The sequence below is a fragment of the Apiospora aurea genome (assembly GCF_038362705.1).
Source record: "Apiospora aurea strain CBS 24483 chromosome Unknown utg000010l_segment0_segment0, whole genome shotgun sequence".
In the NCBI taxonomy this organism is placed as follows: domain Eukaryota; kingdom Fungi; phylum Ascomycota; class Sordariomycetes; order Amphisphaeriales; family Apiosporaceae; genus Apiospora; species Apiospora aurea.
In genome coordinates, this window is record NW_027117397.1 from 3,046,419 (window position 1) to 3,074,004 (window position 27,586).

Here is a 27,586-nt window from a genome sequence, read left to right on the forward strand (position 1 = left end):
GGTGTCTTCTCCACACTTTTCGGAGTTTGGAGAAGCTGAAGGTGGAGAAAACCAACAGCTGATTCCTAGCAGGAGCTGTCCCCGATTTCGATTTCATGAGCCGTGCACTCCCCAGTCCACACTAGACACCTATTCCGTAGTTGTCTCGTGTCAATTGATCGCATCGCATCGCATCGCATTCGCATCTCGCAGCAATTGGTCGAGAGCGACAGCACAGCACGCCAGCAGCCATGGCCAACTTTCTGAAAAACTTCGTTGGCACCAAGTCGTCGGAGACGGCAGTGCCTTCTGCTGATTCGGGTAAGCATCGCACCAGCATCGAATTCACGCACTGACGAGAAGTGAAACTGACATTCGCGCACATATTCTAGACTTTGCCGACTTTGCTGATGCCCCATCGCCAACACCTGTTGCCTTCGATTCGGCCGGAGCCACCCTCGGCAGCCCAGGCGCAACGGCCACGCCCTTCACGAAATGGTACAATGTCCACGAACGTCACAGTCTGTCCGAGTTCAAGGCCGAAGGCGCCATCCTCCTGGCCATGGTCCTCGTCTTTACTCTGCACTTCTTCGGCACGCGATTGAACAAGGCCAAGGCCAAGGCGTGGGCCAAGGCGCATACCCCAATACTTGCCAGCGAATTTTCCCTTGTTGGTTTTGGTGGTGTGCCCCAGTCCGATGTGTCGCCCGACAGCATTTTCAAGCAGAAGAGCCTCTTTGAATTCTCGACGTACGCCACCGGCCGCCAGAATGTGGCCTTTACCGACGTCAAGCTGACCCTGAAGAAACGCTTCAACCCGCTCATGACGTTCGTCGAGACTGCCTCGGGCTTCTTCTTTGAGAGCTTTGCCGTGCCCCAGGACATTGCCGAGGCCATCACCTACCCCTTCGATGGAAGAGAGGCTGCCATTGTCCCCGCCATGCCCGGTGCCGCTGAACTGCGCACCAAGGACACCAAGAGCACCTACGATGGCTTCGTATGGGCCATTGTCAACAAGGAGAACATGAAGAAGCTGCGAGAGGACCGTTATGACCTTTCTATCACTTTCACCAAGGATACCACCAAGCTTCCCAACTACCTGACGGTTATGAGCGAAAGCGCCGAGATTACGGATACTCTCCTCACCAACGATCTGATTACTGCTGTTCAAAAGGCCGGTGATCTGTTCGAGTATCTGATTATCAGCGATCAGCCCATTGACAAGCCTACCAAGTAAGTACATTATTGGTTTTAGATTCAACGGCAGGAGCGGTCATTCCACTGGCTTTCAAACCAGATATCTATAAATTACCATATTGAGTATCACATTATTCTAACGGCTACTACTTTAGGATCGACGAGACTACTCCGCGAAAGCGCATGTACTTGAAGTATAGGCTCCCTTCGGATAACAACTACGACATGCTTTCCCCGTTATTCAACGTTTTCCTCCGATTCCCCGACCATCTGGCTGCATCCGCTCATTTCAGAGCCGAAGTTCTCCGGAAGGTGCGATCGGTACGTGACGAGCTGGTCAAGACCATCCAGAAGAACGACGAGGAGAACAAGGCTGAAGAGCGAGCCCTGGAGCGTGACAAGGCCCGAAAAGCTAAGCGCGATGCCGAGCTCAGCTCCATGGATGCTAAAACTCAGAAGAAGTTCCTCGAGAAGGAGCGTGAGAAGCAGATGCGCAAGCAGTCGAAAAGACAAACAATGCGCGCCTAAGTTGAGGCCCGGGGCCGCAGTCTCAGGGGGAAGCCATAAAAGCGTTGTATGCACACGTATATATTGGGCATCGTGTAACAAAAAGGATCGCCGTTGTGTGTTGGTTTCCACACAGGGTTTGACCGGGAGCAGTTAACATCATAAAAGTCGCCATGTTATGAGTAGGCGCATCATCATAGTCAATGTCAAGTCGGTTGATTGCCCCTTATCGCCTTGGATGGGCTTTAAGCCCGATCAAGAACAAGATTCATAAAATTCCATACTCGGAAGAAACTTCAGAGAAGTAATTTCAGTTTCGGATATTTGAAGGGACTTCGTTGCTATGTGCAAAGAGCTGTCCGAGAGTATCCGACGTACCCGAATATATAGATAATCCATGTTTATTCTCTTCAGGCAGGGGTGTCATATACATGATGTGCGAGATCGACGTTGAATCAACGTGGGATGGGGTGCCTAGGTTATTACCTAGTCCAGTAGGCAAGAAGATGTAGGTACCCGTATGCCAGGCGTTTACCCGGATCTTAATGATGTCAAACATCCAAGGATGCGAGCCCATGTTAATCTGTAATTCGAACCAGGGTTGTCCCACTACGCGTATACCACTTCGAATCTAGGTTGAGGGCATAGTCAATCGAGCGTCTCGTTGAAATAAACAAGACGTGCCATGATAAACTGGACGGCAAAAGCAGTATGCACGTCTAATGTCTCGAGGAACCAGCGTGTTCATTGATGGGTGGCTGTCTGGCAGCACCAAAATCCCAGATCGCGGGGTCATGACGGAAACCCCACATTCCATTGGGCGCAACCAGTTGCCCTAGAACTTTCTAAACGCATTGCATGGCTTCTCGGTCCGTCGTTGGGTCAGATACAATCTTTCTCTGGCCAAACACAGCTATTTGCAGCTCGTCATATTCTTGAACACTCGGAACTTGCAAACTTGCACCCTTGCAAAGGTCATCGACACCGCCACTATGCCGGTCGACTACAGTAAATGGGTAAGCAACAGCTACTGCGCCCGCAAATCGGTTTCCCCCTTGCGCGTCTACTGACCCGAAGCGTTTGTTGCGTTCAGGATGCGCTGGAGCTCAGCGACGACTCCGACGTCGAGGTCCACCCCAATGTCGATAAACGATCCTTCATCCGGGCCAAGCAGAACCAGATCCACCAGGAGCGCCAAGAGCGAAAGCTGCACATCGAGGTCCTCAAGTACGAGCGGGTCGTCAACGATGGTCTCATGAAGCGCATTTCGAGCTTGCTGGACGCCCTCAAGAGTCATGCCGCCGAAGCCGAGACGCGAAACCCGGCCGAGGTCGCCTTCCAGGCCGTCATGGAATCCGCTGGCAGCGCGGGTGACGACAAGCCGCCCAAGCGACCCGAGGGGTGTACACGGGTCCGAGGAAGAGATGCCCACCTACACCAAGATGATGGCTACGCTGCTGGACCAGGTGAACAAGGCCCTGGACGAGAAGAAGCCTGAAAACCGTTACAGTGCTATGGTGGAAGAGATTGGCGAACACCTCAAGAAGGTCCAGGACTTACAGAAGGAGCTCCTCCAGAAGATGGCCGAGCTGGAGAAGATGGACCAGGGCAAGATTACGAGCGATAGCTACCACACTGGTTTCGACAGCTCCCATGTCTCCAAGTCGCAACCCGGCGACAAGGCCACCTCGTCCAAGCCCGAGCTGCTGAACCCCAACTTCGATATCAACAAGCCCGCAGATAGCAAGGCTGTCGCCACTACCTCGGACCCAGACGATGACGAGGAGGTACAGGCTTCGCTGGATGGAAAGAGGTTTGCCAACATCAAGTCGAACGATTATCGCGAGAGCAACAACTTCATCGCAGCGCACCCACAAATTCTCTCGGAGAAGGAGCAGGACGGCATTTTGGTCATGGCCTTTGATGCTCAACTCGAAGGCAAGGGCGATTTTGCCAGAAACTGCGTACACCAAGCATTGCTGCTACAGTACTGTCGTTCCCTTGGCAAGGACGGCGTCCCCATGTTCTTCAAGCGCATCACCACCAAGGGCCACCAGGCGCAGGATGTCTTCTACAAGGACGTATCGGAAACATACGCACGCATTCAGAGCCGCTGCAAGGAGATTAACGCCGAGCGAGCTCAAGAGGCCGCGTCTGGTAATGCGGGCGTCGAGCAGATCCAGCTACACGCCGTGGAGCCCGGCACAGTCATTAACATCCGAATCCCGCCGGAGAATAGCGAGGACGAGTCCGAGAAGCAGGGCCGGGCCATTTTCGAGAAGTTTGCCCCTGACATGAAGAAGGCCCTCGAGACTGGCAGCCTGGATAAGGTCAATGAAGTTCTGGGTCGGATGAAGGTTGACGAAGCCGAGGAGCTGGTCGGGCTTTTGAGCGAGGTAAGAGGACCCTAATCCCCGACAGCCCGTGACTGCTCCTTCAGATGGCCAATTGCTGACACGAATTGCCACGCTTTAGGCCAACATTTTGAGTTTAGAGGAAGAGATTATCGATGCGACGACCGAGGACGGACAGAAGCATCTGAAGGATATGGAGGAACGGGCAGCCTTAGAGTCGTACAATGACGACCCGGAGTAAGGGCCCGATACCTTTTTTATGCTCTTGTTTTCTATGTTGGCGTAAGTACCTATATAAAAGCCTGAGGCCTGAAGCCCGAGACCGCACTCCGTTTGAGGATCCCGCGAGCGTTCATGGCGCTGCATTGTCACTGTCACTGTCACTGTCATGGCTATTAGAGATATGAGGAGTTTCTTTCGCCTTGACGATGATGAATGACTAAGAAATACACCACATAGAATAGGACGATGTAAAAACCCCCTTTGCCAGCATGATGTGTAATTGTGATGCTTGGTTACTTAAGGTATGGAGGGACTGAATTAGTGGCGGATGCTTTAAAATAGAATAGACGGCAGTGTTTCCACAAGCGCCATCCAGCTCGCGTAATGGTAACACTGATTGATGAAGCGAGGCAGAGCCCAGCTTGCGCAGGTGCCAAATACCTACATACATAACCTAACACGAGCCACGGCGTCTCACTACGACTGGTGGTTTTCATGCAAACATTGACCAGCGCATATACCAGCCTCATGTTTCGCTTCAGCAACTACGCTGTACTACTTGCTACTAAAGTCCTTGGCTTCTGAAGCCTTTGAATAAGCCACCTTGAAGATGGATGTGGAATGACGCGGCCCTGGCGCCGGCGCCGGCGGAAGAAGCCCGAGCCTGATTGGAAAGCCAACGGTCCAACAGCGGGCAGCCGGCGGGCAGCCACCAACCACCTGGAACCTGACCCAGCAACGGAAACGTCTGACGACGATATCGGTCGACATGGAAAGGAAGATTGAGAAGCTGATTACTGTGTTCCTTTATCGATTCTGCAAAACTCTCGTGGCTGGGCTGTGTCGATCCTGTTACCGACACAGAGTGACAAAGTCATAAACCCACATGGGCGGTAGGCTAGTTGGTGAAAAAGCCTTGTTTATTTGATGCAGATCAGGGGATCTTGGAATAGTAGTAAACATGGAGGTTAGCCAGCATTGAACCCATGGAGGCCAACTACCGGACGGGCCCCCACTTAAACCTGCCGCGCGTTCTGCATATTCTTGTCTGCCAGGATCAGGCCTCTCTGGTCTGGCCGTCTCTTGTTCTTGTTATTTGGGATGGCGGCTCTTGAGTCTTGACACTGCAGCTGTGACGCCGATTGGCGACCAAGCCCTCGACTGACGTTGTCGTTTCCCTCTTTCAAACCTCGCTTGCGACCTGCACAGCCTTTCGGATACCCTGATGCCCCACCCCCAAGCGACTGGTTGTCATCCCGACAGCTCTCAAGGACCCCAGAACACGGGTCTTGCTTGCAGTACTTTACAGAGCAGAGGAAAGTCGGGTGGGTAAACAGCCCGACCAGCCCATCTATTTACAGGGATCGCTGGTGACTCTGCCATCATACTGCGACACTACCACAGAGGTAAACGCAGGAAAAGTGACGATCTTTCTCTTTCCCACTCACTAGCCACTTGGACCGGCCGCTTGTGGATGGAATTAAAAAAAAAGGCTAGGGAACAGGAAGGTTGGTAGGTTTGGTTGCGTGTTACCGCCACCATCCCATCAGCCTATGTACGGAGTATCACATCACTCACGCTGTCACTCCATTCAAGCACCAACCACACAGACCAGGGGGTGGTGGCCAAGGCCATGCGCCGCCGCGGCTCTTGTGGCACTCAAACACAAACCCCCGGCCGATCACTTGGGGGGGGTGTCAAGTCTAAGTTGTGTCTTGGACCCTGAACTTTTTACTTAAGGCGAGTATATCCTTCGTCCCGGGCCTGTCCACGTTAGGTGGTTCTTCTCGTTTGCTCTTTATCCTTCTTCGCCTTATAGCTGTTTCCATTTCTTGCTATATTGGTTGTTTGGAATAATACCCTGTTCTCCATCTCTACTACAACAGCGCTGCTTCTGTTTTGCTGTTTGAACAGGCATCCTCCCCATACCTGCGTAATATCTCACCACAGTGGTTTAAGCATCATCACCATGCTTCCATCGCTACCGAGCCTCGCGGCTTCTATAGCCCTTCTCACATCCGCTGCATACTCGCTGCCCCGAAATGTGTTAAGCGGACCAGATGGAGGAATCACATTATCAGCACCGTCCATGTTGTCGGCGCGAGACACGGCATGCAATAACTCGCCCGACCTTTGCAGCAAGTCGTACTCACAGGTAACCCACATGGGCGCCCACGACGCCGCGTTCCTGCGCGACGACACGACGGGCAACTCCATCGCCGGCAACCAGTACTTCAACGCCACACTCGCCCTCGACGCCGGCCTGCGCCTGCTCCAGGCCCAGGTCCACAACAAGAACGGCGTCATCGAGCTCTGCCATACGACGTGCGACCTGCTCGACGCGGGCCCCCTCGAAGACTGGCTGGCCAAGATTAAGGGGTGGATGGACGCCAACCCGAACGAGGTTGTGACGCTCTTGCTCGTTAACGGCGATAACCAGGACGTCGCGGCCTTCGGCTCCGTATTCACCGGCTCCGGCATCGACAAGTACGGCTACGTCCCGACCGGCGGCTCGTCGGGCGGAGGTTGGCCCACACTGCAGAGCATGATCTCGTCCAACAAGCGCCTCGTGACCTTCGTCGCCTCCATCGAGGCCTCGGCCTCGGCCCCGTACCTGCTCCCCGAGTTCGCGCACGTCTTCGAGACGGCGTACGAGGTAACGTCGCTGGCCGGCTTCAACTGCACGCTCGACCGCCCCCAGTCGGCGGGCACCGCGGGCGCCGCCCTGCAGCAGGGCCTGCTGCCCCTCATGAACCACTTCTCGTACCAGGCCCTCAGCTCGTCCATCATGTTCCCCAACGTCGGCGACATCGACACGACCAACAGCCCCTCGACCTCGACGCCCGGCGCGCTCGGCCTGCACGCCCAGACCTGCCAGTCGCAGTGGGGCTCCAAGCCCGTCTTTGTTCTGGTCGACTTCTGGGATCACGGCCCGGCGCTTGAGACGGCCGACAAGCTGAACGGCATCGAGGGCAAGACCACGGGCCGCACGACGCCCGCGGGCGCGGGCGGTAGCAACAAGAAGAGCGCCGGCAGCAGCAACTCCGGCACCGTAGGCGTGGGCAAGGCGGCTCTGGTCGCGTTCTTCATGGCGGCTGTTGCGCTGTTCTAGAGGAGGAGAACATCAAACGTGGGAAACGAATATACGACATGACGGACAGACGGACGAATTGGGAAAAATAGATCGGGAGGGAACTTTGTTATCGAGCCTTGTGTTTTTCTGCATAGCGGGCGGCGTTGAACTTTTGATATCTTTGGACAAGAAATAGGAATAGGTGGACACTGGCCATATCTCAGTATGATCTTGTTATGGCAAGATTGGACATAATCAACTAGCTTTGGAAAGCCACCGAAACAGGGGCAAGCTAGGATATGATGGCAACACAAACTCAGAAGACCAAGCAAGAGGTCCAGTAGACAGCTACTCTTACATAGGAATCGATACAGAGTCGAACTATTACTACACCAAGTACGATGCATTACCGGAGTGACGATTTTCATGATTTCAGCAAGAGAGCATTTGTGAATGAATGATTGCAACAAAATAAGAACCGTTTCCCTTATTTATAAACTGCTTTTTTGGTATCCTTTAACACCAACCAATGAATACACGCGCACAGATGATGCACAAGTAGCTACACTCCCCTCCCATGACTATTTACTCGTCGTCGCCATTGGCAGCGGCCGCCTTCGAGGCCTCCGCCTTCTTGACGTACTCCTTGGCCTTGGCCGCCACCATCTCCTTGGACCGCTTATCGCCGTGTTTCTCCTCCCACTCGTTCCAGCGCTTGAACCACTTGAGGACCTGCTTGGGCTTGAGGCCCTTGCTGCGGACGCCGCGGTCAAAGACGTCGCGGACGACGGCCTTGTCCGGGTTCTTGGCGTTGGCGCCGCCCGTCTCGTGGTCGAGCAGCTGGTTCCACAGGTCGAACCGCTTCGGGTACGACGACAGCAGGCCCTCGAACATGGTGCGGCCGAGCTCCGGGTTGGGGTGCTTCGACGTGAACTCGAGCGCCGCGAACTTGGTCATGAGCGGGAGCTGCGCGTGCGCCGGTAGGGCCTGGGCGGCGCGCGCCATCAGGGCGTGGCACCCCTCGGGGTCGTCGCGCGTCGAGTGCAGCCAGTGGCCGTAGTTGTACCAGACCTCGGGCGACTTGCCGCCGAACTTCTTGGTCATAGTCTGGAAGAGCTCGTTTACCTTCTGCAGGGGGAAAAAACTTGTTAGCAAGAGCGGATAATAATAGCTTACCTAGGGGCGAGTGAGTACTTACGTCGGATTTGCCTTCTTGGATGTAGATAGTGGCGGCACGCTGGTAGACCTCCTGCTGGTCATTGACCTGGAGGGCCCGCTTGAAGACCTCGTCGACGGTCTCGTCTGTGCCGAACTTGACCTCCAGGTTGAGGTAGGCAATCCAGGCATTGAGCTTCTCCGTCTCCTCGGTGCTGTTGATGGTGCTGATGGCGCGCTCGGCGACCTTGCGGGCTCCAACCACGTCGCTCGACTGCAACAGCTTGGCCATGTACTCGATCCACAAACTAGACGAGTTGGGCCGGCGGTTCAGAAGCTTCTCGTAGTCGGCCGCGGTTCGAGGACCGAAGGCATCCAGGTCACCGCTCTTGTCAACCTCGACTTCCGCTTTCCTCCGCTTCTTCTTCTTGTCAGCGGCAGCGTCCTCGTCGGTTGCGATAGCGGCACCATTCCGCTTATTCAATGCGTTGGTGTCCCAGTCAAAGCCTCCGGCATCAAGACCTTCCATCTCATCATCTCCATCGCCCATAACGACATCTTCATCGTCATCCTCGTCCTCGTCCTCATCTTCTTCCTCGTCACTGTCCTCAGCATCATTGTCGCTACCGTCTTCGTCATCGAAGTCTTCGTCCATGTCGTCGTTATCGCTGAGGTCCATCAGTGCGACGGCAGCACCGCCAACGTCATCCTCGTCGCTCATGTCCGTGTCCTCATCCTCATCCACGAAGTACGATGGCTTCAGACCGAAGTTGATACGCTTCTTCTCAAGATCAAGCTTGAGAACAACGGCCTTGACCGTGTCACCTTCGCTGAAGAGCTTCCTCGCGTCTTCAACGGGGTTTTCGGCCATTTCACTCCTGTGACAAAGTCCACTAACGTTGGCGGAACCATCGACGAGAATGAAAGCACCGAATTCCTCGACCTTGCGTATCGTACCGGTGACGATTTGGCCTTGACGGAAGTCGCGAAGGTTGAGAACGGGCGTGTAGTCCTTCTCCACTACCGACGCCTTGAGACTCATCTGAATATGACCAGTAGCCGGGTCGATTGACACAATCCGACCCTTCACGACTTGGTCGACTTGGAAGGAGTCTTTCCACTCCTTCAAGTAACTGTCGGAAAGGTCTGAGACTCTAACCATGGCCACAATATCACCACCAAGGTTTATGAAGAGCCCCTTATCCGAAACGTTCTTGACAAAACCTCGGATGATTTCGCCAACATTCAGCTGAGATGTTTGGGTGATTTCTCTATCCTTGACTTCGGTGTGCCTGTTCAATATCCTGGATTTGCGAGTTGAAAGGCGTAGTTTCTTGTTAGGCTTGTCCAGGCTCACTACTGAGACCTGTATGATGGTGTTCTTCTCAAACGCGGATGGATTCGCTTCATCATAGTCATCGCTGATGTCGGGAAGGTGTATGGGTCCAGCTACCGCGTCGCTCAAATGAACCATGACTTGTCTGTCGGTAACCTTGGTGACGCGTGCTGGGAGGACCCAGTCTTTCTTGATCCTCTTCCAATCCACCCGAAGGCTGCTGCGCGATGTCGAAGAGAGTGCAGACAACTCAAGACGTCCAAGGCTCTGGTCAATTGAAAGAACCTTCACGAGAAGGGCAGTGCCAACTGGATAGTTCTTGGGGAGATTCTCCAGCATGGCGACGTCGTCCGAGATTTCAAGGAACTTGATTCTGCCGCGTACATTGGGCGATAGGTTAACCCACAGCGCTCGCTCTTGGATGTTGTTGACAAAAGCTACGTGGGTCGATTCGGCCTTGACAGTTTCATAGGATAGCTGCTCGGTGCTGTCATCCTTCAAATCACTAGGTTTGGCGGACAGCTCGAGAACAGAATGGGTCGACCTGTGAGAAATGGGCAAAAAGCGGTGGTTCTTGGCGTCATGTACTCCCAAAATCTTGACAGAAATAACCTGGTTCTGCTTGAACTTGCTCAGGGGTGATTTCTTGTTCTCGATTTCCTCGAAAGTGTCGAAAACTTGTGACACATCGACACGGCCCTGGATGTTGTCGGCCAGTCGTACATTGAGCTGAGTGTTCTTGATCGATGCAATCCTTGCTTTCGTGACCTTTCCCACCACGATATCATCAAGGGTTGTGATACTAGTATCCACGGGGTTCTCGGCGGAGATAGCGGGACCGTCCTTCTCTTTGGTTTCCTTGGTCTTCTTCTCTTCCTTCTCTGTGGATGGGAGACCAACAACAATGCGACGATAGTCATTGTCTACCGAGGTAATCTGAACCTGCAAGGACTGGTTCTTCTCCATGCCAAAATCGGTCGCCTTCTGTGCTGCCTGGGGAAGTCTGGACTTAGGGAGCAGCGCAGTGAGCTGACCTGCAAATTGAACGAAGATCGCGGTCACCGTAATGTTTCTGACGAAACCTTGGCGAAGCTGGCCGACCTTAGCTTCCTCAAAGGAGGTGAGAAGGTTTCCGTCTTGGGCGGCTTTCACCAATGAAGGCTTCTTGCTCAGGCCAATAAAACGCTTTTCCTCGTTCTTTTCAATGACAACGAGGTCCGAGACTGTCTGGCCGACATGAATCTTCTTCAGGGTCGACTGGTTCTTCTTGCTAGATCCATCGGTGAGATGTCCGGCTGACAACATGGCCTTCAGTGAGCTCCCAACGAGCTCGACGAAGATATGGTCTTCCGTCTTCTGAACGACCTTGGCAGACACAACGGTGCCGATGCTCAAATCGAGGAGAGCCCTCTGCTTCTCAACTCCAAAAGCGCTTGGGTCCTTGCATGAGACATAGAGCTTGCGAGCTTCGGCATCGAAGTTCAGCACATGTACATGAACGACTTGCCCAACACGGAAGTGTTCCTTCGGATCACGGATGTAGGCCTCGCTCATCTCGGAGACTGGAAGGAATCCTCTAAGCGATCCATAGAATTGTACAATGGCACCTTTAGGGAGCACATTGATGATAGTAGCCGGGGCCTGCATGCCAACAACCACTTGATCGAATGATTTAAGGGGGCAGCCTCGGAATTGAGAAGGGTCTTCTTCAGTGTAAGGCGGATATGTCGTTTTACGGGATCAGTGGAGAGAACGCGAGCCTTGACCTTCTGGCCTTCTCTGAACTTCTTTTCGGGGTGTTGGAGTTTGACATCGGCAAGATGCATCTCGGGGACAAGTCCGCTGATGCCTTCGGCGATCTTGACAAGTAAGCCATCGACACCATTTTGCCCAACTATGAGCTTCTCAATGACACCATTTACAATACCACCAACGGGCACGTCCTGGACGCGTAAGAAGGGCTGATCGAGGATTTGCTTCTCGAAAGAAAGCTGGAACATGCCGTCCATGGGATTGTATCCGACAACTCTTCCCTTGTTGACTGAGCCTACTCGATATGGGCCAGTCGTCTGGGACAGCATATCAACCTTGCCGTCCTTAAGTCTTGAAATGTGGACAAATCCAGAAACTCCCTTAACCCCGATTTCGACGAAAACGCCCACATCAGGCTCGACCTTGGTGACAGTGCATTCTTCAACCAAGGCTGATATGGAAAGTGCATCGAGAGGGGATTTGCTCGAAGATCCGTCCACCGTTTTGGGTCGCAATTTCGTAACGTGGTCGAGCATCGAAATACCAAGCTTGGGATCTTCAGAGGTGGGAAAGTTACAGATGACACGAGCCTTCACTTTTTTGCCGACCTTGTACTTTTCCTCAAGGTCCACTGCTTGAGGACCGGCACCAGAGTGAATCAGATCTGCCGTCACATCTAGAGAACCCATAACTTTGCCGGCCAAGCCGCGTCCAGAAATTTCGTTTACCATCAGCTCAACTGCGGTACCGGGAAGGAACGTGTTGATGGTGGTGGCGTCGGACGGAACATTCTGTACTTGGCCAATTTTCTCCTTCAAAGTAGTAAGTTGGGTAACGTTTCCAGTCTTTTTCAACACCTGACACAAGAGAACGTTTCCTGGTTGCATGCTTTCTTCGGGTATGGCCTTGTCCAGCTCTTTACGGGATAAGAATGCTTGCTTCAAGTCGTCCACACCTAGGTCCATCACAAAGCCGTGGTCCTCGACACTGACAACGGTGGCCATGACTGTAGCGTTTGCAACAAGATCCTGGTTAGACATGCCGGTGTTTGTGTGTTGAGGCCGGAGAGACAGCTCGATATGCCTCCTCGGCTTTCCGGATGCCTCACGGAACTCATCGACAGTTGAAGTAACGTAGGCGCGCAAGTATTGTCCAACAGCGAACAACGACTTCAAGTCGACGCCACCATCTTGGCTCTCCTCGTCCTCTTCCTCGTCGCCAGCAGCCTCAGCTGATATTCTTTCGTTCAGGGCATCGGAAATGGCGGTAATGGAAACATGCCCAACGAGGTTGTTCGGTAGCGCAAGGGCGACATCGAGGGGATTGACCTCGGTGACTTGCGCAAGCACCAATGATCCTTTGATAAGACGTTTGTAGTTCAGACTCTCAACACGGACCGTGTCTTCGTCGTCAGCGGCGGCCTTGGTTTGCTTGCTGTCTTTTAGCTGCCCCTTCGACTTCTTCTTCTTGACGGCCTTTTCGGCCTTCTTCTGGCCTGCGCTGGATTCCTGCTCGAAGAGAACATCCTGCCGCGCCTGAACTTGAATTTGTTTTTGCTCCAGCGGTGTCAAGACACTTCCACCTCCACGCGGGAACAGGGGTTCCTCCTCCTTCAATTTGGTCAGCTTGGCGGCGGCTGGTTTCGAATCGGCGGAACTGGCTGGCTTCGTAGTCGGCTTAGACTGGCTCTTGGAGTTCTTGTCGCCTGCGGTTGCTTTGGAGGGGCGGGCGTCGCCATGAGTTTTGACTGCCTTGGCCGTGGCAGTCGATGAGCCGCCAGGGGCGTCTTTCCTCTTCAAAGAGCTCATCTTTTGGGGACGGAAGGCGGAAGTCGAATTTCGCCTAACGTTGGTATGCAGAAGGCCTCTACAGTAAAAAGCATCTGAAAATAACTAAGAAAGTTATCCATTGGCGACCGATCCACTAAAATTTTCGCGATAAGATTAATCGCAGCGGCGCGATAAGATAATTACAAGTACCTAGGTACCGGGAATCACTGAAGAAATGGCCCCTGTCACTCTGTCTCAAAGAAAGCTCACGGCCTGTAGCGGCCCAGCTTTGGGCGTCCAGTAACAAACGACTTGACTCTTGCTGCCCCTCTTCAGCTGATAAAAGCGCATGGATCGCTGTAGCGCGCAGCGTGGCGTTCGCGGCCTCCACTCAAACACCCGGTGACGTTGGTGATCGGGAATGCAGCAAGGCACCTATTTACCCTGAGAGTTTATCTAACCAAACTCAACAAAAACCATCGGTCTCCTATGAAGTAATACCATTCATTACCAAACTAGTCTCCCGACTTCCAGATGTCCCCAATGATCCTGTACCCAATGATACTGTAACCTGATTAATAAATCGTCGTCATGGCTTCACGAAAGCGTCCGCGACCAAACCCCCGGAGTCAACCGCTGCTAACACAACCAGTCTGCCCGGCTCACTTGTATCCCGGCTTACTGGTAATACCAGGCGCGACAGAAGTTCCTCGCAACCCAACGATCCTACAGCTTCGACGGCGTCATCGACAGTGTCTTCAACAACTGCAGCATCGTCTTCGTCCCAGAACACATTCCAGCCTTCGCAAATGCAACGAGAGGCGACGGATGATCCGCCAGCCCCCGAAATCCAACCCTAACATCTATCAAACAGCCGCGGAAGAGCCAGAGCTGGTATGGTTCACTAGGGAGGAAATCCGCACCAGTAACCCATGTGGCACGAGAGTCCATCATGGGTGGTACTGTGAAAGGCGCGCCAGCCGACTTCAGTCGATACGATACGAAGAAGTCCTCGGATACATCCGGAGACTCCGACAGACAGTCTATCAAGACACTTAGCAAAACAACCGATAGCGAATTGCAGCCCAACGGAAACGACTTGAAGAAAAGCGGAACAGAAAGCACAGAGTCTACGGTCAAGGAGGGGGGAACTGAGAATGCGGCTACCCAAGAACCAAGTCAGGGGGCACCGGAAGCATCACTATCGCCAACAGTTGCTGCACCTTCAGAGCCACCAGCGACGTCTTCTGGATGGCTCGGTTGGTTAGGTGGATATGTTATTACACAGGGGAATGCCCACACGGACAATGAAGAGACGAACAAGACACCTGCACCGACCCAGGTTCCAGCGACGGCAACCCAACAAGAAACTACAATGCCACCTCAGGATGAGATATCGCAGACAGAACCTGCTACCCCGAACCAGATCAGACCAACGAACTCATGGTTTGGTGGATGGTTAGGTACCTCGGCCATTACAAATAACGAACCCAGCAAAACGAATCCAACGCAATCTGAAGGTCCAAATAAGAAGAAAGTTGAAGTCACAGTCACGGATGAGGCGCCTCCAACGTCAGCAGACCATGTCACGTCGCCTGCTGCTGGATCTACTTGGGCTTTCTGGTCTCGGGATACTGGTTCCAAGGTCAATGGGAAAACAGCTACTTCACAGGAACAAGGAGAACTGGCCGTCATGGGCGATGGTTCTGAATCAAGTCCTCAGCGTTCGGCTGGTGTGGACGTTGGTGACACCGCAAAACCAAAGGAACAACCGTTGAAACAGGGTCCTAAAGACACACAATCAAAGGCTCGCAAAAGGACTCGACCCGAAGTCATCGGCGTAGAAGAGACCGGACCGGCTAGGCCAGAGACTCCTACCAACAAGCTTGTTCCTGCTAAGCCAGAAACACCTACATCCGTCCAGTCAGTGGCGCCGCCAAACCTCTTACTCCCGGCATTTCGGCATACGTATCAAATGCAACAGAACCCGTCCATTTTGAAGCAAATCACCCAGCTTCTGCTTAGAACGCAACAGCCGCCTCCCCGTCACGTTTACCTTGTCAAGGAGCCCCCTCGGATCAAGAAGGCTTTGGCGATCGGGGTCCACGGGCTCTTTCCGGCTGCCTTCCTTAGACCTATGATTGGCCAACCAACCGGGACCTCGCTTCGATTCGCTAACCACGCTGCTGATGCCATCAGACGATGGACGGATAGCCATGGATGTGCAGATTGTGAGATTGAGAAGGTAGCCCTCGAAGGCGACGGCAAGATCGGTGATAGAGTGGACAATCTGTGGACACTCCTGCTTAATTGGATCGACCATATCCGAAGTGCCGACTTCATCTTGCTGGCATGCCACTCACAGGGAGTGCCTGTCGGGGTTATGCTTGCTGCCAAACTTTTTGAGCTAGGCATCGTCACGACAGCAAGGATTGGGATTTGTGCCATGGCAGGAGTATGCTTGGGACCGTTCCCCGACTACAAATCCAGCATGGGGATGATCATGGGCTCGGCTGCTGAGCTCTGGCAGTTTAGTGACCCGGAAAGCGAAATCAGCAAGCGCTTTGAGCGCTCCCTCCGGATTATACTTGAGCGCGGAACGCGAATTACCTACGTCGGCTCGATTGATGATCAGTTGGTCCCGATGGAGTCGGCCGTTTATTCGCCTGCATCACATCCGTACATATACCGTGCTGTTTTTATCGATGGGCGACTCCATGCACCGGACTTCATAGCCCACCTGGTGGGATTCGCGCTCAAGCTTCGCAACCTGGGCATTTCTGACCAAGGGCTCATTCGTGAACTATCCGTTGCGTTGGCCGGTAGTCTATACTCTGGCGAGGGGCACTCCCGCCTTTATGACGACGAGTCGATATACGACTTGTCCGTGTCACACGCATTGGAAACGACAGTCGTCAAGAACGTCTCCTGCAATATCAAGAAACACACAGGTCTTACCAACCCCAACCCCTACGTTCTGCCTTGGATCATGCGGGGGCTGTTGGAAGAGGATATTGTGAAGACGGAGCTATCGGCCGAAACGGCGGATTTACTCAAGCAGTTTGACGATTGGAAGCCAGTGACGAAAGCGCTGAAGGATATTAAATTCCGACTAGAGGTGGTGAGATCCAAACTTTGAAAGCCTACCAACCGGCCGGGTGACGGAGAACCCAGAAGGGGATTAGACAACTAGAGCTCAAGCACACATAGAGTTTGGAGATGCAGCGTATTAGTGTATTGTACATGGATGGGTTTTTTGTTCGGCGTTGGGCAACATGGCAGGAAGGAATACCCGGACTTGAGATGGATTGATGGTTCATATCGGATTCTGAAAGTCCCTTTTTCAGATCGATGGGCAACGCTACCTCTTAATATATATCACCGAATTGATTGCAATACTGAGTACATGTAGCTCATATGGATGCCAGTGAGATCCAGGATGTTTAATAGTGGACTGACTGCTAGGAGTGTTCCTAGGTAACCAACCCCTGACCTCCATCCTGGCCCACCCATGCTGGTTGACGTTAACTCCGATTTCCCGATTACCGGTCCCAACACCGGAAGGGAGCGTTGAGCCAAGACAACCGGACTCTGACAGGTTGGGTGATGCACTCGGGTACTTTGCCTGCATACTCGTGGCTTATTAGCCTCGAGGAGGAAGCAAGCACGTCAGAACAGGCAACTCGTTGGCGCGCCGAAAGAAGCCGATCCCAATAGATCAATTTCTTCCTTTCTTACGTGTCTAGTTCCCTTTACGCAGCCACTTGCTGGACTCGAAATAGGGAGTTATAGGGGGCAGCTGGAGCCATGGCTTATTATTAGCCACTGCTAGACTCCGTAACATAGCACCTCACCCACTCAGCTTCCATGTCAATGAACAATGGGTTACCAGTAGCAAAGGGGGCAGTCTTTGACGGTTACTGAGGCGCCCTCTTTTACGAGCAAACTGATATACTTGCAATTACCTCCTGATCGCAAACATCGATTTTACAGAGAACCATTTCCCTGAAAACTACATGTACAGTGGATCGCGTCATTTGAGCAGATTTATTGATTGACGATTGAAGAGCCGCCGCCGGCCCCTCCACTTTCGAGGTTGAACGCTTGCAGATAGATAGATTGGCAGTGACGTGCATCTCACGCTAACACTGTCCTTCAAGGGCTTCCCCGGGCAATCTCCTTTCACGACCCTGGGGGTTACTTGCACCATTAACCGTACAAATTCCCTTGGCATCTTTCTTGCTGGACGCGCTATATTGGTTGATTTTAACCTTTCCGGACCACGTCCTCGGAGCTGTATGCTTGCCTGTCCGGACACTACATTGATACCGCCCGCGAAGCTCGACCCGACACGATATCGATCGACGGCTCGGCAGATGCTGACATAATTAAAGCACCGCAAGGAACGAAATCGGTGGGATCATGAGGGAAACCCAAAGCTCGAGGAACAACGACGTCAGCGCGGATCGAACCGGTCGTCCATGGCCTATGCTCAACCTGTCCTCTGAATAGCAGGCAAAATAAAGGGAAGAGGGCCCCGGCCGACGAGAAGAAGGAGAAGGGGTGCAGTGCAGCGCAGTTGCCGCCATGGCTCTACTCAACCCGACCTTCATCTTCGGAGTCCTTGTCCTCCTCTACATTGCCTCTTTTGTGCTCTTCGCCGTCTTGCGAATTGTCACGGGCATCTCGATCCAGCGCATAGGCTACTTCTCCCTACGACGCCTCGCTTACACCCCTAAAGATGGCATCAAGATCGAGATCAGGGGGCTCGGCCTCAACGTCCACCGACCGACCTTCTCCCAGCCCACCTGGCTCAGCATCGTCGTGAGCGAACTCGTCGTCACCGTGGACATCAAAGAGCTGGAGGGCCACAAGGACTCGGAAACCGACACCGACGACACCCATGGCGAAAAAACAGCTGCCCCTCGGGCCAAACCACCACCGGTGAAGAACGCGCTGCCCCGCCGGGCAACCTTTGGCGCAGCAGCGCGCAGCGAGACTTGGAAGCAGTTGACGCGCATGAAAGAGAAGATCAAGAAGCTACACAGGAACATACACTGGCTTCGCATGGTCGACGTTGTCGCCACCGATTCGGCCATCAACGTGCTGGACGTGGGCAGTATACAATGTGGCAGTTTCACCGTCGCCGTGGATACTCGCCGTAAGATGGTGGACAGGGCGCGGTTTTTCTTCCAGAGCAGGACGGGCAGCAACCGCCAGAAGCAACAGGCCGAGTGGATATTCACCCTGCGGAGTGTCCTATTCACAGCTAAAGGAGGAGAGGCCTCTGAGATCCTCGACAACGCTGTGCTTAACATCCACGGGTTCCTCTACGAAAACCTGGACGGTCTGCGCGATGCTGCCATCGCGCTCAAATTGGGTCGCGTACACATTCCGTATGATGATGTACTGGTCGCATCCGAGCGCTTTCAAAGACTGAAGCGGATTTATTCGAAAGATTATCAAACCGTGGAGTCTGTGGCTGTGGACAAAGTTATCCAGGAAATCGACCAACCAGGAAGTACGGACCAAGACATCATGCAGGCCGTTACGGATTCCAAGGAATTCGTGAGCTCCATTCTTCGGGGCATTAAAGAGGTCCAGTTTGCCGTCAGCTTGGTCGGTCTCACCAAAAAGATCGAAACGGTCAAGACGTCAGGGTGTCCTTTGGTCATGAATGCCTCGATGAAAGAGGTGGGCGTGGATTTGCACCGCTTGGACCCCAAGTCCCCAGCACACCGGATGTACTTCCCGTCCAAGGATATCGCACACGAGGCCCTTCTGGCAGCTCTGTCCATCTCCTTGGGCCTTGATGACGGGCAAGGAAAACCGGAAAGGATACTCTACATTCCCATGGCCACCACCACGGTCAAAACTACATTGCCATCCAAGACTGTAGAGCTCACGGATGAAGGCAGTGCCGAAGAGAAAAACGCCAATATCCTGTTCGCAAACTCAGTGGTAACATCGCCGTCTGTCGACTTGGACCCGAAGCATCTTCCGGTCCTCTTGGCTCTGCTCCGGCCCAAAGCGAAAGCACCAAAGACGAAAACCCAAAAGCGTCACATGTTGATTTCGCGCCTGTTGCCAAAAGCAAATGTCAAGTTCACGATGCATGAACCTGTTATACGCGTTGCTTTGCCTCCTGTGCAGACTACAGATGATCCTGACGATTTCGATCTTATTATTTCGTCGATATCCTCCATCTCGTTAGATCTTGAGTCATTCCACTCCGCTGTCGAGGATCAACACTACTCGCTGGTCTCACAAATGCGTCTCCAAACGCACCACCTCTATTACCAAACCACTCAGGGCAATCGGTTCGACCTGGTTGATACCGAGTTCTTCGATCTCAAGGTCACTCTTGGAGCCAATCCTGATGTTCACGTGATGGCCACTGGTCACCTACAATCTCTGGCCGTCCGTATGATCCGCCCTGAGATTACTGATGGCGTTCGCCAGATCATTCGTCAACTGCGGCTTGATGTTGAGCCCGACAAGCACAGTAGCTCGAAACCGCCAGGGTCTCCTGGTGGCATTCGTGCGCTGCCGCAATGGCTCCTTCACTTCCAGATAGGAGTTGATGACCTGAGTGTCGAGGTCGCTGGTATTGACGAGGACTTCCCTACTAATACTCGGGGAGTAGCACTGCAATTTGACTCCTGGTCGACCGAATACAGGGCCCAGCGTCTGGATGCGCAGCTTCAAAGACGACCTGCCTCAAGGAGGCGTGCAGCCAGCCGGGCGGTAGTACCCGACCCAGAGATTTTGAACTCAATACAGTCCCCCACTTCTCCTCGCAAGAAGCTACCAGAACACCACACTGATGGAGATGGCCGTAAATTTACGCTCAATATCCGAGGAATGGAGGCTTTCATCATTGATAATGCCGAGAAATGGGAGGTGGACCCCTTTATACACATGCCTCGTTTTGAGGTATCACTGTCAACCACCAGTGACAAGCAGGGGCCGATCCTGCACGTACACTCTCATTTGCGGACCCTTTTGATCCAGTACTCCCTTTACAGATACTATTCGGTCGGCGTTGCGGTAATGGTTTTGAGTAAAGCATTCATGCCAACCAAGACAGACAAGAGGGACTCGAGAGCAAAGCAACAACATACACCGCATACATCGGTAGCGCTGCTTTCGCCGCCAATCAAGTCCCCAGACTCACCGAGTACTGACCAAATGGATGGTTCATCACCCCGCTTCATCAAAGAATTGGTGACAGTCGACGTCAAGGCCTCCTTGATCCAAATAAAGGCCGACTTGCCCGCGGACCCGCCAGTCATGCTCCAAATATACACTATGGAGGCCGGTCGACACCGATGGTCTTCTCCTTTCTTCTACGCAAAACTCATACGCTTCTACGCAGAAGCACCGCGGATGCGCGGTGTCTGGGCTCGAATAGCCAGTATCAAATCTGCACGGATAGACTACAGAGAGTCGCGTCGAGTATCAGCTTATGGAGGCTGGCATGACGACAAGATGTTTGATATTGTCACCGAAGCCATGCGGCTTGCTGTCCCACATGAGATGATCATTCATAAGATCTCCGACAATATCTTGAATGTGGTCAAAGCAACGGAGCAGCTGCATCACCGGTTCAAAACAGGTACTAATGAGTATATCCTGGAGAAGGAGCCGGAGGGGGCCAAGAATGTACCCAAGGTGTCGCTCAGAACGAGAACCCTGCTTTTTGAGCTCGAAGATGGCGCCTTCGAGTGGAAGCTAGGCATGATCTATAGGGCAGGGCGTGTTGAACAAATGCAACGCCTTGCCCGTGAAGAGGCCTACCGCGTCAAGGTAAAGAAGATTCAAGAGGAAGAATCTCGCAAGGGATCCTCTGGCCGCACCCGGAATCGCTCAGCTATGGCACGGGGGCGAACAGCAAACCCGAGTACCCAGAACCGCAGCAAAAGCGAGGATACCCGCCCTCGTTCGGTGGATGGGAGGTCTGACGGCGGCGACAATGCTCGCCACCGGACACCTCGCTACGATCCCGACGCCGTTCGTGGCTTTAGTGGAAATGCTCATGTCTCGATCCAAGAAGCGAGGCACCGACTGGATGAACATAACGCCCAAAGCTGGAGAAAGCGGATCGATCGTCATTACGCCATGGCCAAGTCTGGCATGAGAGAACTACGGGGTCTCTTCTGGGGAGCTGATAACATGCCCGACGACGTAGAAGACAATGAGAGGATCCTCGACGTGCCGCAAAGGCCGGCACTAATGAGTGCTGTTATTACCGACTTGCATGTCATGATCGATAAACCATCTTTCCCGCTCCACCAGCTGCCCGACTTCCTCCATAAAGTCGGCAAGGGTATGCCTAAGGACATGACTTACTCACTCCTCGTTCCAATGAGCATCCACGTTAGTATGGGCGAGGTGAAGATGAGTCTTCGGGACTACCCACTGCCCCTGCTTCATGTACCGGCCATCAAGGCTGGCCAATCCTCACGCTTACCGGCACTATCTCTGAGAACCGACTTCGTCATTGCAGAAGAATTCCGCGGCAGCGAGTGCACTAGGCGGATTAAGGTCGAAATCACTCCTCCCTCGGCTCAAGCGACAGGTCAGGCTTCTAATGGAAGCTTTGCCATCGATGTGCGCCGCACGATCGGTCCAGTCAAGTCTTACTCTGATATGCATGTTGACATAAACACGGCGTACCCAACACGCATCACTTGGGGCCCCTCGTACCAACACGCCATCCAAGACATGATGATGGTTATTGAATCCTTTACCAAACCACCACTAGATCTAGGAGGAGAAAAAGTAGGCTTCTGGGATAAGATCCGACTAAACTTCCACTCGCGAGTCCGCGTAGCGTGGAAGGGTGACGGTGACGTCCACCTTGCCCTGAAAGGTACGAGAGATCCCTATCAGGTCACAGGCAATGGTGCTGGTCTGTTGATGTGCTGGCGAAACGATGTTCGCTGGAACGTCCACTCAGACGATGATCCCAAGCGGTTTTTGACCGTGGACAGCGGCGAATACGTCTTGGCTATCCCAGACTATAGTCATCAAGTCCGAGAAGCCGACCGGATGAGCGGAGAGAACGACAGTGTATCCAGCAGTGACAGCTATAAGTCAGGGGCTGCTTTCAAGAAGGTCATCATGAAGCTGTCAGGCAAGGTACAATGGATGGCCGGTCTTATGTTCGAGCAGGAATCAGAGGACGGAAAACGCAGCTTTGATTTTATACCCCATTATGAGGTTGTGATGAAGGCGCCACAGCACGGACAGACCGCGGACGACGAACCATATGATCCTTTCCGAGGCTTTAGGAGTCAACACATCCACCTGTCCATTGCAATCCGAGCCCCGATGGATCGGGATTGGACTTCAAGCGAACCTCAGGTTTCGAGGAGTTACAACACGGTGCACCTCACCCCTAGATTCTTCACTCACTTCTTTGCATGGTGGTCTCTGTTCGGTGGACCCATGTCACTGCCCGTCCGACAGGGTTCTCTTTGGCCGGGCAGGGAGAAGAACAGCAAAAAGTTTGGACGACATCTGGCCACGATCAAGTACAACATTCTCCTTGCACCGCTCTTCCTCAGTCACATATACAAGCACAAAGATGCCGAAGACTACGCCGAGAGCTCGGTTTCGGCCACTGGTATCAAGGTGCGGTTCGACAGCTTCATGCTAGACATGCATCAGCGACGAGAGGAATTCAACACACGAGACCGGGGCCGCAAGACCCAGACTCGAACAACGGGTATGAAGATACACGCCGCCCAACTCGACCTGATCTCGGCCGATGTGCGTGCTGTCTCGGCTAGTATCAAGGGCACCACCACAGAGGCGATCAAGAAGAACTCGATCTCGACTATAATCGCGCAAGGCGAAGAAGACGGGACTGATCTGTCCCACTTCACGATTCCAGACAATGACTTCAGCTGGATAGACATGGATGATTTCGTTGAGCTCGACTGGATCTTGCCCTCAGAAGCCAATCCAGACACCAAGATCCTCCCTCTAGCATTTGCTCCTCGGGTGACCTACTTCCGACAAACGGATATCGGGGGCACGATTGAGGGTGACCCAGATAGGACAAGTCCGTTTGGCGACGAACCGACACATTTGTGCATCATGAGCCACGACGACGATCCAAGAAGAGTCCAGTCTCAGCTCATCCGGGAACGGCTGGATCAGCTTGCGCTCCAGATTGAAGAAAACATTCGGATCGTTGGCGAGAAAGAGCTGAACCTCATCCGCACTAACAACGAAGACCCGCAGCTCAAAGCCGAATTCGAAACTTTCAGTCAGCATACGGATGTTCTCAACGAGAAGAAGGCCTTCTTGGAGAATATGCTACGACAGATGTCTGTTGTTACGCCTGGCAACGGCTCCGGAAAATCAAGGGACGAAGGGTCTGCGGAGTCGCAAGGCAATTATGGTGCCGATCTCGATACAGATGCGCCTGAGCTCAAGGGTCCTAAAGGAGCTGAGTTTGCGAGCGACTTCACCAACAGGTTCGTCATCCACAATGCGCAAGTGAAATGGAACAATCTGTTGCGCAATATCATCCTTAGATACAGCCATCAAGTAAGCCAGCGGCGCGGTTTTGTGTACTATCTTTCTCGCCCGGCTGTCAAGTTCATTCTGGATATCGTTGAAGAGCAAGTCAAGGCAAAGGGTGGCGGTGGGAAGTCAGGCGGCAACGGGGCTGCTTCCGAGAAGGACGATGCCAGTACACACTCAAAGCCGAGCGGTCAAACTCGGGATGCCAATGAAGACATCGAGCACCGCATCAAGCAGATTCTGCAGGATGGACGGAAGTTCGTCAATGCCGACGATGACGACGATAGGAACACACCAAATGTCCCAATGGAGGATATCACCAGCGGCATTTCCGATGACTTTGCTCCTCAGAACACGTACCATGTGCGCCTGATTGCCCCGCAAATCCAGCTCCAGAGTGAGAAGAACAAGAAGCACGTTGTCCTGCTTACCGGTAAGGGCATGGAACTGAAGGTTGTCGAAGTCATGGAGAAGGCTCGACTTTTTGATACGGTCAGTGGTCTGGTCCAGCGCCGTTTCCTGGTTGGCATGGACAGCACACAGTTCTTTGTCACGCACCAGAAGTGGTTCTCAACCCAGCTCCTTGCACTTTACTCCGGCAATACTTACGGCACGCCTGCCGGCACCTCATGGCCGCCATGGGTACCAATGGAAGTGATGCACGATTTCTCGGCGGATCCCTTCGGCTTCAAACGTGTCGTGCAGAAGACGTCGGCCATGTTGAGATACGACAAGTACAACCCCCTCCGTCTCAAGTACAACGAGGACGTCAACAGCGAAGGAGCCAATAACGATGACCCTGAAAACACCGAATCCAGACTGGATAACCTGTGGGTCGAGTTCCCACAAGCTCGAGCGTTGTGTAACTCTTCTCAATACTACGCCATCTATGTCATAGTACTCGATCTGCTCATGTACAACGAGCCTTTGGAGAAGACTCGCAACGAACGGCTGGAGAAGATTATGCTCGCGTCAGATTTCAGCGATCTACGCGGAACTCCAGAAATGGTCATCAGGCTCCAGGAACGCATTCGGCAACTGGAGGATATCAAAGCGCACTTCCAGATCCACTCCAAATATCTGGACAAGAAGGGTTGGGAGGATCGGCTGCTCCTAGAGCGTGATCTGACTGCTTGCGAAGACGAATTGTTCTTCATGATGAAGGCGATCACTACTTCGCAGCAGAAGTACGATACCACATCTCAGTCAAATGCTCTCCTGCGCTGGAGCATTTCCGCCAGGGAGATTGTGTGGCATCTGATCCGCGACAACAATGAGCCGCTTGTCGAGTTACAGCTTCGAGACGTCGAGTACGACAGGACCGACAATTCGGATGGTTCCCACATCAACCTGTTCCAGGTGGGCAAGATACTCGGACTGAACCTTCTGCCTGACGCCATATACCCGGAGATGATCGCACCTTACTTCGACAGCAACAAGATCGACATTGGGGATTTCCAGAACCAGCAGATGATCCGCGTGTATTGGCACATGCTGGAGTCTATTGCCGGCATTCCTGTCATGGACCACTTTGAGGTGAATCTGTTCCCTATGAAGATTCAACTTGAAAGGGAGGTTGGCAAGAAGCTCTTTGACTACGTCTTCCCCAATATGGATGGAGAGGGACAAGATGCAGACGGCAATGATGCAAGTGGCAGCGGCAGCGCCAGTGGTAGGACAGACTCGCCATTCTTGCTCAAGCAGAATCTCAACGATGCCGATGATGCCGCGGATGACTCGATGTCTGGATCCAACCGGCCCGGGTCTTCGCGGGGGGACATCGATCCGATGTTCGACACAAGAGCCGGCTCATTAGAACTCCGTCTCAAGCCTACGTTGAATTCAGACACTCGCACGCTGGAGGCCAGCCCCCCGAAGTCCAAGGCTCTCAGCGTGAACAACGGCAACGGCGGAGACGGGGGAAGTGTCTTCCGTTTGTTTGGCGGCAAGACTCTGAACAAGAAGACCTCGTTTGAGTCACTCAATCCCACCCCGCCACAACGTCCCGGCATCATGCGAACGCCAACATTTGCGTCCTCTCTTGCCTCTTCTCAGACCGAGACCAGGAAAGGCACGCGCTTCAAGCTTGGCGGGAACAAAGCCCCTGCTGCCGAGGACAAGCCGTCGGATGATCTCAGCAAGATGATAGATCGTGCGTCCAACTACATGACGTTTGCGTACATCAAGCTACCGTCGGTGGTGCTCTGCCTCTCATACAAGGGCAAGGGCGAGCGAAACCTTGAGGACGTACACGACTTCGTCTTCCGCCTCCCTACCATCGAGTACCGCAACAAAACGTGGTCGAACCTGGACCTGGCGCTGAACTTCAAGTCGCGCGTGATCAAGGCCCTGATCTCGCACACGGGCGCCATCATTGGCAACAAGTTCAGCAGGCATCGGCCAACCAATCAGCAGCAATCCAAACTGCGCGATCTGGCCACGAGCAGTGTCCTGCTGGCCACGCCCGCGGTCGGCAACAGCGGCGAGAATAGCGATGACTCGTCGAGCTTGTTCGGCACGAGCCCGGTGGACTACTCCCGCAGCCCACCGCGGAGCCTGAAGGGCAGCAACACTTCCATCCCGGTGCCACAGAGGAGCAACAGCCGGAGCTCGAGCGTGGCGTCGTCGGGCCAACACTCCTACCGGCCCACCACCTCCTCGGCCGTGTCGCAGCTCGGGAGCGAGCAGAGGACAGGGCGCGTCCCGACCTTCCTCATGATGACACCCCCGACGCCCAGCGATCCCATGGGTCTCGGCATCGACGATGACGCGGCCAGTATCAGCAGCGGCATCGAGCCCCTGAGCGCGCGCACCGCCACCCTGCGCCCGAACACCAGCGGCGGGACCCTCGAGGTCTTCGACGGTAGGACCGATCGGCGCCGATCGACGGGCGGCGGCGGCGCCACCAGCGGCCCGGGCTATTTCCGGGGCAAATTCAACGCGCTCACCACCCGGCTGAAGGACGCGGGCCACTCGTCGTCGCCCACGCAGACGCGTCCGAGCACCAGCAGCAGCAACACGCATAGCTTCGGCGGCGACATATCCCACCAAGAAGAAGACGAAGGGGACTATATAGAAGCGGAAGACGAGATCGAGGCTGCTGAGATCCCGGCCGTCGGGCGTGAGAGGAAGATGACTTGGAGCGGGAGGATGAAGTCGTCAGGCGGCTCGGAGTTTGGTTCGCCTCGTCGATAGCCCAGACGACAGACAGAATAACTACTTGATGTGCTTTGGGGCCCACAACGACAGGAAAAGCATGCACGACATACATACTTCTTAATGTTTGCACCTGGTCTCTACAACAAACCAATTGCAACTTCTTCTTTCCAGCTCGTCCGGCGATACAATACGGCGTGCTGCATATATATACTTTCATATACATTTATACATACACAAATTACGAAGACTTGAACAGCCGGGCATTCTGTCTATCCTCTGTCTCTTCCCTCACCTCTCCGTCCAACTTTCTTCCATACGAACACGACTTGTTTTGTGTTAGCATTTCTTGTTGGAGGGTGCCTGCAGGGAGTTGGGAGCACACATGCATACGAAGGCGAATTAGATGGTGTAGGGGGTGGTACACTCTTGTTCTTCTTCCACTTGGTCTCTTTTAAGGGCGGATGTCTGGGAATAGCGACGTTATATATAATTTAGAGCAGGCTATACTTTTGTCTGGTAGCAGCGCAGCATCAAGAAAGAGGGC

At 53.6% G+C, this 27,586-nt stretch overlaps 6 protein-coding genes across 6 annotated transcripts; 5 read left to right on the plus strand and 1 right to left on the minus strand.

Annotated features, from left to right (window-relative positions):
• Positions 1 to 230: 230 nt before the first annotated feature.
• Positions 231 to 1,704, plus strand: PG986_014923 (uncharacterized protein; the record flags this gene model as incomplete). Its single annotated transcript, XM_066851145.1, has 3 exons — positions 231 to 300; positions 372 to 1,212; positions 1,332 to 1,704. 3 exons carry the CDS (start codon positions 231 to 233, stop codon positions 1,702 to 1,704), a joined length of 1,284 nt encoding a protein of 427 aa, XP_066693383.1.
• A 971-nt stretch (positions 1,705 to 2,675) lies between these two features.
• On the plus strand, positions 2,676 to 4,278 carry PG986_014924 (Hsp90 co-chaperone Cdc37; the record flags this gene model as incomplete). The annotated part of the gene is made up of 4 exons (XM_066851146.1): positions 2,676 to 2,699; positions 2,777 to 3,094; positions 3,150 to 4,079; positions 4,159 to 4,278. 4 exons carry the CDS (start codon positions 2,676 to 2,678, stop codon positions 4,276 to 4,278), a joined length of 1,392 nt encoding a protein of 463 aa, XP_066693384.1.
• A 1,950-nt stretch (positions 4,279 to 6,228) lies between these two features.
• On the plus strand, positions 6,229 to 7,371 carry PG986_014925 (uncharacterized protein; the record flags this gene model as incomplete). The annotated part of the gene is made up of 1 exon (XM_066851147.1): positions 6,229 to 7,371. The coding sequence occupies one exon, from the start codon at positions 6,229 to 6,231 to the stop codon at positions 7,369 to 7,371; it is 1,143 nt and encodes a 380-aa protein (XP_066693385.1).
• Positions 7,372 to 7,917: 546 nt separating this feature from the next.
• On the minus strand, positions 7,918 to 13,383 carry PG986_014926 (uncharacterized protein; the record flags this gene model as incomplete). The annotated part of the gene is made up of 3 exons (XM_066851148.1): positions 7,918 to 8,457; positions 8,531 to 11,399; positions 11,423 to 13,383. The coding sequence occupies 3 exons, from the start codon at positions 13,381 to 13,383 to the stop codon at positions 7,918 to 7,920; spliced, it is 5,370 nt and encodes a 1,789-aa protein (XP_066693386.1).
• A 913-nt stretch (positions 13,384 to 14,296) lies between these two features.
• Positions 14,297 to 16,483, plus strand: PG986_014927 (uncharacterized protein; the record flags this gene model as incomplete). Its single annotated transcript, XM_066851149.1, has 1 exon — positions 14,297 to 16,483. One exon carries the CDS (start codon positions 14,297 to 14,299, stop codon positions 16,481 to 16,483), a length of 2,187 nt encoding a protein of 728 aa, XP_066693387.1.
• Positions 16,484 to 17,931: 1,448 nt separating this feature from the next.
• On the plus strand, positions 17,932 to 27,078 carry PG986_014928 (uncharacterized protein; the record flags this gene model as incomplete). The annotated part of the gene is made up of 1 exon (XM_066851150.1): positions 17,932 to 27,078. One exon carries the CDS (start codon positions 17,932 to 17,934, stop codon positions 27,076 to 27,078), a length of 9,147 nt encoding a protein of 3,048 aa, XP_066693388.1.
• Between the last annotated feature and the right edge of the window lie 508 nt (positions 27,079 to 27,586).